We start from the raw sequence: 10,469 nt of genomic DNA on the forward strand, positions 1-10,469 counted from the left end.
CAAACTGTTTTCATTTTTCATGCGTAGTAATTAATATGTTGCCCCTTGTAAGTTGGACTGATGTTTAATTAACCTTATACACTTTCTGGCAATGACAGTGACAAACTTAATTTCAATGGTGAAGTACTTTGGCATACTACTTTACTTCGATGACCAAGGTCTAGTGGTAGATGATACATGTCTTTCTGTTCAAAGAGGCAGATATCTCAAATGTTTTTTTTAATCAAATACAATTTGATAAATGGGAAACTGAAGCCATCAGAGTAAACCAACACTACCAAGTCTAGAGTGAGAGAGAGATTTTTTTATTTGTTCTCTTAAAGGTACAATTTGTAGAATTTTGTGATATCTAGTGTTGAAGTTGCATGTTGCAGCTAAACTCCCCTTCACCTCACCCTCTTCTCTTAAAGTTGAAAAAGAAACTGTGGTAGACATGGTGATTGTTTGTATTGCCTCCATAGAGAGAACCCCCTCGATGTAAATATAAAATATTTAAATATAAAGGATCTTTTCTGTGGTAAAGAAAACTACAATTCATACAATTTAGATTAAATGAACTAGTGTAAACATCATGAGGATTATTCAACATTAAATATCTGCCAATAGTTCCCTTTCACCTAAATCTTATGCACTGGACCCTTAACTACTAATAAAATAAACAGAAAATCATTAAAAAAAAATGAGATACATCGGGAGGAGAAAGAGAGAGAGAGAGAGAGATGTTTCTCTCAGTTTTTACATTGAGAAGAGTCGGGAGATGGCACTCTTTTTGGACAGCTGACGTTCCAAAGATGTCTATTATTTCCAATCCATTCTCGACTGCCAATTCCACTTTCGCCTTCTCGTGTGTCCTCGTGACAAGCTGGCTCACGATCAAACGGACTTAAGTGTTTCTCTGGGTTTATGACATCTCGTTTGCTCTCTTCTCCTTCATGTCATCAGGAGGACAGAGAGAGAGAGAGAGAGAGATGTTTCTCTCAGTTTTTCCGACATGAGAAGAATCGGGAGAGGACACTCTTTTTGGACAGAAAACCTTTCAAAGCTGTGGCGATGCATTTCTCAACCTCTGGGTTCTTCATACGCATTTCAACCAGCAGCAGCTCTGGACAGGGCCACATCTTACGTAGATCCTTGAAAATGATCTTGTGTGGTATTTCAATGTTTTTATGGGTCAGATTTAAGTCAGCGTCTTTCAACTCGGCCCATGTGTTGTTGAACAGATTCTCAATTATTTCCAATCCATTCTCTACTCCCAATTCCACTTTAGCCTTCTCGTGTGTCCTCGTGACAAGCTGGCTCACGAGCAAACGGACATACATGTTTTTCTGGATTTCTGACATCTCGTTTTTTCTCTTCTTCACTTCAATGACCTTTGGGAGCTCTGGTGTTACTGGTGAGATCCTACAAGCGTCCATCACCCTGTTGGTGTGGCTATCAACCATCTTGTTCACAAACCAGCTCATGATTGATAGGAAATATGACACCTCCTTCTGTATGTCTCTGTATATTTTGGTATGTGACTCAGGAACAACCGCTGTGTTTGTTGAATCTAGAGAGATCGCCTTATTTGTGACGTACAAGTAGAGGAGATCAGCGATTCCTTTTGTAAACAAAAGAACTCTGTTAGGTGGAATACTTTTCATTTTTTCAAAGACACAAGTCTCATCTTCAGTCGTCAGCCTCATCTCTATCTGAAGCAGAGAGTAAATGTACGACATCAAATTCTCTATTGAATGCTTGGTCTTTCTTGGTTTCTTCTTGAAACACTTCTTGACTTTAGTCACAATTTTGAAAATCCAAGCTGTGGCAAATGTCTTTGCAAAAGTGTTCTTGATCTTCCTCTCTTGTGCTTCACTACTCTTTCTCTTTTTGGAGTGGAGGCCAGGAACTTCATGTATAACAATTTGCATGCTTTCCACCATGACCGCCTTAATAATTGCCTCTGCAGCATTTCTGATCTCCTCAGAAGAATTCTGCTTGATGATCTCATCAAAAATGTGCTCTGTGATGTCAGTCACCTCCTTGGAAATGATTTTCTCGAAATTTTTCCTTTCCTCACTTTGAACACTGCTGTATGTTGCCTCAACTGTTGAGCATGAGCAGCTCTCGCTCGCTTCGCTCTCTGCAGGGTCCTTCTCCTGTGAGGGAGTGATCATGCTTCGACGCTTTCGCATCTTGCACCCGTAAAAGCAACAGATTTTAGCAGCGAATTTCTTGAACATCTTGCTGATTATATGGATCATTTTGTCCAGTTTGACAGGATCTGTGACATGGGTCATTACTGGCCCCTGAGAGGGCACAGAGGTGGGACTATTAGTCAGGCTGGAGTTGATAGTGTCAGTCACCTCCTGCACAACCAAGTCTGTGAGATTAACCAAATCCACAGACTCAAGTTCACCGCCCGGTGCAAAACTCGCCCTGATTGTGTCGCCCAGACTGGACCGAACATCCTCCTGAGTCACAGTTGAGAAAGAAAGAGTCTTCAGCATGGCTGTTGAAACTGTTGACAGGATGTCAAGAAAAAGCTGTGCCAACAGAACATTTGTGACATTGTCCGGTTTGCCTTTCTTTAACAAGCTCCACTCCTCTGTAGTCAGCCTTGTAAAGAAGTTCTCAATGAGCGGCTGAATGGTCTCGATTTTTATGTTGGGTTCGGTCTCTGAGTGGGACGACATGGTGATAGTTTGTATTGCTTCGTTGCTTGTCTGAAAATGTTCCAAAGTGTTGAGTTATCTCGTCCAGTCAAGGTCTTGTCTGGAAGTGAAGAATTCCAACAATGAATAATATATATGTATAAGTCTTCATGGCAGAATCCTTAAGGAACAAAGAACTTCAAAGGCAAGTGATTCATTAAAGGTCTTCTTTTGGAGGAAGTGAGATCAAAGGCACGTTAAGCCAATTGGACCATATCATAGCCTGTTTCTGTCCTTTGAAGACCGCGACTCTAAAGACAGTGATAGACTCAATAAAAGCACGATAGGACAGTGTCATGGTTCTGTCAATATGAACATAAGACATTTCCCTTCAACAGTAATAACGGTGGTGCCCCTTTTTGCAGCAAAGCTCAGTTTGGAGTCAACAATAGTCCCGAGTTTTCTAAAATCGATCACCATATCCTCTGTTTTTGATACGATGAGTCACAGCTTCTCTTCCATGTTTGGAAGGGGAGGGTGAGGTGAGGGTTATTCAGCTGCAACATGACAACTACCCACTAGATGTCACTAGATTCTACACAATGAACCTTTAGATACTACATTTAAAGTTACAGTGTGTAGAATTTTGTGATATCTAGTGTTGAAGTGTCATGTTGCAGCTGAACACCCCTCACCCCTGAAATGAACTAATAAAACATCATGAGGATAATTCTAAATTAAATGTCTGCCAATAGTTTCTTACACCTCAATCTTACACACTGGACCTTTAATTGAGTTAATGCTTCATTTAATTACGTTTCATATTAAATCAAAAACTCTATTTAATTTAATTTAAGGTTTACGTCTCCTCACTGTCTTAATTTATCTGACAGCTGCAAATGAAACAAATTAACAACAGCGTGATGTCAATGAATACAGGTCACATTTGAATGCTTCTCTCATATCAACAACAACAACAACAATAATAATAACAACAATAATTATAACTATCATCATTATATGAAGAAGAAGAATCATAAAAATATGAGGTTGACAATTTTATGGGAATTCATTTTTTGGGTAGATGTCTGCACTTGTTGTATCAGAATCACTGTTGATATTAAAAGGAAATAGATTAATGAACAATTAAAAGGGTGGAACACGAAAACTCTGACAGAGCGGAACCTTTGTCAGGAACCTGCAGCCGCACGGAACCTTTTGGTGAAGCGCTGCTCCGTCACTGTCTGACGCAAAGTTTCGTGCTCGAGGCTGAAGCGGCTGCACCGGTCCTCGCTCCCCGGGTCTGTCTCCCTCTTCTCCCGTAACAAAATCCAGTCAGTCGCCCCTGCTGCTCGGACCGTCGCGATCATGGCGGAGGTAACGAAAGGTGTGGAGCAAGTTTCCGTGGGTAAGAAAGTAGCTTAGCTCGTGGGATCTCCCATGTGTCCGCGTATTGCATCAGTTGACGTTAGCAGCTAGCATGTAGCTGACGTCGGGCTGTCACTGTGCCTCTGTACGTTCTGTATTCGCGTGGAGCAGCTTTGTATTAACTCGCTAATCACAGATAATAGCAACAGTTAATAATAACGACAACGCTCAGGCTAACACCCAGCAGAGACAGCTAGCAGATGTTAGCTTGTTCTGCAGCAGCGGCAGCGGCTGAAGGGCTGCGTCAGTTATGGAGTCAGCCCGGAGCCCGATCTTTATCTCGCCCTGTGCTTCTTCTGTTCGACACGTACTTTATTTCATTTATGTGTGTTTCTGAAGTAACAGTCGGCTCATCTGTTAGCTCATCTGTTAGCTCAGCCAGGTTTCATAAAACACAGTTAGACTTTTATTTAGAACATGTTTAAAATCAATATCTACTGTTTTGTCTTCAAGAGGTCTTGAGAGCTCAGAGCTCATTTTCAGTTCTGGCAGAAGAACGTGTTCAACCAGGCGTCAGAACCTCCTGCAGGTTGAACTGGATGAACCAAACACTCCAGGCTGATTAACTCTTGACAGATCTGAAAGATGTCCTTCAATGCCTTGTGAATATCTCGTGATGGTTTCTCTCTTTGGTTTCTGCAGTGATCGGAAGTCTCCTTCAGCTCGCTCACCACAAACCTGACTACCTAACATTGTCTCTGTCGTGTGCTCGGAGGTTGGTAGATGAATCCGTGTCATGATCCGTGTCTCACTCTGCTTGTGTTTCTCAGGTGAGCTGTACGTGTCGGATAAATGCGGCAGTGACCAGGATGGAGACGGCACGGAGCAGAACCCCTTCAAAACTCCCCTCAGGGTAAGAGGCCAGGCAGAATAACGTGCCACTGTCGTTTTCTTTAAATATTGATTGTGACTCCGTTGTAATAAAAAGCTTCATGTAACTGGATTTTGTTGTTGTTAGTGGTGGAAACGCTTCCAGAGATCGTTTTGAAATCATGTGTCTGTGTTTATGTCTGAATCCTCACAGGCTCTGATGTCCGCTGGGAAGGAGCCGTTTCCAACCATCTATGTAGACTCGCTAAAAGAGGATGAGGTTGGTTGTTATTATATTATATTGCTTTAATGCCTGTGCACCAGCAGAATGCAGCATAGAAATAGTTTTGAGGAAACATCTTCAAACGTCCACTTTCACTTATGGAGGAACCGATAAAATGTTTGTGGTCAGAGGTTTTTTTTAAATGACTCAGCATTTTGACAAAACTCATCACAGATGAGACATCATTTTTTTATCCAGATGGTCAAAGGTCTGCGTTGCTGTTTCTAATTCACTGCGTTTTTATCTCCGTCTCTCAGCGTTGGGCGGTAATCTCGAAGACGCAGATGAAGAATGCAAAAAAGGCCTTTAACCGTGAGCAGAGCAAGAGTGATGCCAAAGAAAAGAAGGAGGTGTGTAAGATAGTGAAGCTTAAAAAATAAAATAAATGCGAGATCTTTGGTTTTTACTTGGCGTCCTGTTGTGCAGGCGGAGGACAACGAGAGGAGAGATAAGAACCTGGAAGAAGCCAAGAAGATCATCATTGAGAAAGACCAGAGCCTCCCTGAGCCTGCAGCAGTCAGTTTCTTAATATTCACATTCCTTCTCCTCATATTTCACCTTTATTCACTCACTGCATGTTGGTGAAAATAGACATCTAACTTTTAGTCTAATGATTTTGTCATTAACCCGTCATTTCAACCTGTTATTTACCACTTATAACACGGATATGAATATTTAGAAATGATTTACATTGCATTGTAGTGTTATAAACAGATTTAAGGGCATTTTACAGTCAATAAATCTTCAGAACATAGGAAGATATTTTTATAATATGATTAAAACCATATAATGAATCATAAGACTTTATTATTAACGATAGATTAAAGGAACAGTTTGAAGCTTCATACAGCACAAAGTCTAATAACAGGGGAAGTCAGCTCATTAATATCATTGTTGTTAATTTAATTTGTGGAAAAGCTGAAGTTGAGGTTTGGTGCTTAGCTCTTAATTTAAAGTGTTAGAGAATGATTTGCATTTTTTGTTATGCAGGTTAAAATTCATCATCTGGAGTCAAAGAGAGGTCAAAGAGTCAAAGTATTTGGATGGATTCATCGCCTGAGGAGACAAGGTGAGGAGCAGGACACACGAATTCTAAAATAATGGGTTCATATCCACCTGACCTGTTTTAAAATGACGCCTAAAAATACAACAACACAAAACCAAATGTGTTTCACTTTAACCTGAAGTTTTATTTTTGTGTCTTACAGGGAAGAACCTGATGTTCATTGTGCTGAGAGACGGAACTGGTTTCCTCCAGTGTGTCCTCTCTGATAAACTGGTACGAAATGTGTGTTACTGATTTCCAATGAGCCAGAGGACAACAAGTGCTCTGTTACTTTTAGAAACCGGGTTTTAGGTTTTGTAGAAGTACTTTAAAGAGTTTAAAAGTCAAAAGCACAGTTACTTAAACACTTCTTACCGGTTTCATGTTAATAGGCTTCAAAAGCTGCTTCATATGTTTAAATCTATGAAACAAAATAAAACAAGTCACTGATATCACACCTGAAGTTACGACTTTCAGCCTGAAACATTTGTCCTGATTGTCTCTTCTCGTCTTCAGTGTCAGTGCTACAACGGCCTGATATTGTCCACAGAGAGCACGGTGGCTCTGTACGGGACGATCACTCCAGTTCCTGAGGGCAAACAGGTAAACACTCCCTCCGGACTGCGATGCACAAATAAGACATTCAAAGACTTCATCGGGTCGTCAGTCACTTCACGTCTTCCTCTCTCAGGCGCCCGGGGGCCACGAGCTGCACTGTGACTTCTGGGAGCTGATCGGCTTAGCTCCAGCGGGCGGCGTCGACAACCTGCTGAACGAAGAGTCGGACGTGGACGTCCAGCTGAACAACCGACACATGCTGATCAGAGGAGAGAACGTCTCCAAGATCCTCAGAGTGCGGTCCGCCGTCATGCAGTGCTTCAGGGACCACTTCTTCAGCAGCGGATACTGCGAGGTGAACGTTGACTCTCGGTACGTGAGGCGACCTCACGATCGCCGACTCCTTGCTGACTGCTGTTTGTTGTGGTTTTTTTTAGATCACTCCTCCGACCCTGGTGCAGACTCAGGTGGAGGGCGGCTCCACTCTGTTTAACCTCAACTACTTCGGTGAGCAGGCGTACCTGACGCAATCCTCCCAGCTCTACCTGGAGACCTGCATACCTGCCCTGGGCGACACCTTCAGCATCGCCCAGTCGTACCGAGCTGAGCAGTCTCGCACCCGCAGACATCTGTCCGAGTGAGTGTGTAAAAGAGAAATCTAATATTTGGGAATAATAGAATCTCTTAGTTTGACTATTTAAAAATTCAATGATGTTTTTTGTGATCGTTTCATGATTTTTTTTTTTAAAACAAAAAATTGTCTGTGCTCAGGTACACGCACATCGAGGCGGAGTGTCCCTTCATTACGTTCGATGATCTGCTGAACAGACTGGAGGAGCTGGTGTGTGACGTGGTGGACCGCGTGCTCAAATCCCCGGCTGCACAGCTGCTCTACGACATCAACCCGGTACGCTCCTCATCAGCAGACGCAGTTGTTTGGATTTACATGGTCATGTAATAAAAATGATCTTTTCTTTGATGCTGGTTTTTTTTATTTAATTAGAACTTCAAACCGCCCAAGAGGCCGTTCAAGAGGATGAACTACACTGAAGCCATCGAGTGGCTCAGAGAGCACGACATCAAGAAGGACGACGGCAGCTACTACGAGTTCGGAGAGGTGACGACTGAACACGACACACAAACTTTACCGAGACGTCAAAGACGAGAATATTTGGTTTTGACAGTTTGACTCTCTTAGGACATCCCTGAGCATCCAGAGAGGTTGATGACGGACAGCATCAACGAGACCATCCTGCTCTGTCGTTTCCCCACTGAGATCAAATCCTTCTACATGCAGCGCTGCCCCGAGGACAAGCGCCTCACTGAGTCGGTACGAACCGCAGTCAAACACGAACACAGTTGAACTCTGGGTAATGGTCACTCTAACCCTGCTGTGGGGGGGGGCGTACACATCTGTACCATGTTTTCTGCCTCTGTGGGTCAGTGGGGGGTTAATAGTAGCTTCACGGGACATGTGTATTGTTTGGTGACCCGACTGTCCCACTGAGGAAGTGACCTCTTCGTCTTCTAGGTCGACGTGTTGATGCCGAACGTCGGCGAGATCGTCGGTGGCTCGATGCGTATCTGGGACTCTGATGAGCTGCTGGAGGGATACAAGAGGGAGGGAATCGACCCGACCCCGTACTACTGGTACACCGACCAGGTAAAGGAAAACTGCCTGTGTGTGTCTTTAGCTGTTTTCAGACACACACTCGAGTCTGGACATGTTCCAATTATTTTGATAATTGGCCCAAACACCAAAACGCTATTTTCTGTGACATTTCACTGTCAGTATTTGTGTGTAGTGTGTTTTTAACAAGCTGTTGTGTCGATCCGTGTGTTTCAGAGGAAGTACGGCACGTGTCCTCATGGTGGTTACGGCCTGGGTCTGGAGCGTTTCCTCACCTGGCTGCTGAACAGACATCACATCAGAGACGTCTGCCTGTATCCACGATTCATCCAGCGCTGCCGACCCTGAGCGCTCACACACACACACACACACATTCTGTTATTGCATCTGGATCTGGCTCGTGGGCCATTAAATGTGTCGCTGAATTAAAAAAAAAAACAAAGAAGTCAATGTTTTATTTCTGCTGAGCTCTGCCTCGTCTGTTTCGTCTTCACTCGTTCTGACTTGAAACGTGAATCTGACCATTTCCTGCCTCTGCTGATGCTCATTGGCCGATTCTCTCACCCGTAATGAACACTGTTGTTTCCTGTGATTGTACAGAGCGTCCGCAAGTCCGACAAAAACATTTTAAAAAACCTGTGTTTTAAGATTTGTGGACAAAAAAAAAATCAAACGTAATAATTTAACATTTTATAATCACAAGATCAAAAAAGTTGCTGTTACACAAACACTGTCCCAACGTGACGTGGTTTGTTTCTCTTGGATCAAACTTTAATCACAAAATTATGCTTTGATGTATCGAGGAAGAAAATTTAAAAAGTCGATCATTGAGTGTTCGTCTTTGCTGGGTTTGAAAATGTGACTTCACCCTCGGAACGTGTCGTCTGTTTCTCTGTTCTGCTTCTTCATCTGGAAAACTCAATAAACTGCACTTGAATCAATCAAACGGTTTTGAGGAGCTGGTTCTTCAACTTCTGACTCAACTTCAAACACATTCTTCTCTTCAGATTGTAATCAGATTACTTTGTTGCTCCTCCCTCTCTCCTCCTCTTCATCAGAGGAACGTAGAACATTAAAAGTATTGCATATATGATGTAATGCCTCATGTGCAATAATGTGCTTTAATTGTGAGTAAGTTATGAAAACAGGTCTATACCTGGTAGGTAAACTGTTCATTCATAAATAAAGTCCAGCTCAACAAGTTTCACACTGCAGCAGCTGCACTAACGTTATTTCTGAACCAATAATCTAATAAAACATTATTACTGAAGTTACTCACAGTGACGTAGTCAAATAGGTTGGGGAGCTGAACAACTTTACATAACGTTAAATATCTAACTTGATGATATTCACTAAACACACAGTCGCCTTCAGTTTAAAAGATTTATCACCGTGAACTCTAACGCTCCTCTCTCCGCTGTGTGAACGCTTCATGTCGGGTTAATAACTCCCGTCCCTCCCGTTAGCATCGCCGTTACTGCTGGTGTCTTGCCTGGAGGTTAGCGGAGCTAAGCTAACCAGCCAGGTAACAATGATACCTGCTCATCACTACTGACACGTAAATCAAAGACAGTACTTTACTCACCACAGACACTGCAGCACAGACGTCTTCCACTTCTCCGTCAGGACAATCAGCCGAACAACGGACGATGATGTTCATCCGACATGTGAGTGAAAACTCCCCCGCAGACTCCGCTCGTGCTCGGTGACGGGGATTAGCCTGTTAGCTCAGGTGAAGCCGAGCTAACAGGCTAACAGCCGGAGTGACGAGCTAACGGTGACGTCACGTGTCAATGAAGTGATAATTATTCACAGTTTCAAACCTCTAAATTATCTAAACGAGCGCGTTAGAAACACATCCACCCCCAGAGTTCTCTGGAGGAAGAACTTACTGACTGAGACTAAACCCGTGTTTTGGCTGTAAACACGTTTAATTCTGCTCTGAAGTCGGGCTCCTTAACATGGAGCCTGCCTCAAGTGGCCACCCAGCGAACTGCAGCTGTTTGCACTTCCGCATTGGCCTCAGCGCTCAGCCCGGGACGCTTGGTTACGTCACAACCCTGAGATTTTATCTTGAAATCC

General features: G+C 43.1%; 1 protein-coding gene across 2 annotated transcripts; it reads left to right on the forward strand.

The window, feature by feature from the left end:
- The first annotated feature begins 3,887 nt into the window (after positions 1-3,887).
- Positions 3,888-9,328, forward strand: nars1 (asparaginyl-tRNA synthetase 1). Of its 2 annotated transcripts, none has more exons than XM_020105356.2 (15): positions 3,888-4,020; positions 4,832-4,914; positions 5,086-5,151; positions 5,412-5,504; positions 5,581-5,670; positions 6,145-6,223; positions 6,363-6,433; positions 6,716-6,802; positions 6,891-7,112; positions 7,195-7,394; positions 7,529-7,664; positions 7,761-7,874; positions 7,956-8,087; positions 8,289-8,420; positions 8,604-9,328. In XM_020105356.2, the coding sequence occupies exons 1-15, from the start codon at positions 4,002-4,004 to the stop codon at positions 8,733-8,735; spliced, it is 1,656 nt and encodes a 551-aa protein (XP_019960915.2). In that variant the 5' UTR covers positions 3,888-4,001; the 3' UTR covers positions 8,736-9,328. The 2 variants fall into 2 exon arrangements, with proteins under 2 accessions (XP_019960915.2, XP_019960913.2); XM_020105354.2 differs by having other exon boundaries at positions 3,907-4,041.
- The last annotated feature ends 1,141 nt before the right edge of the window (positions 9,329-10,469 follow it).

Source organism: Paralichthys olivaceus, chromosome 18 (assembly GCF_024713975.1).
Source record: "Paralichthys olivaceus isolate ysfri-2021 chromosome 18, ASM2471397v2, whole genome shotgun sequence".
In the NCBI taxonomy this organism is placed as follows: domain Eukaryota; kingdom Metazoa; phylum Chordata; class Actinopteri; order Pleuronectiformes; family Paralichthyidae; genus Paralichthys; species Paralichthys olivaceus.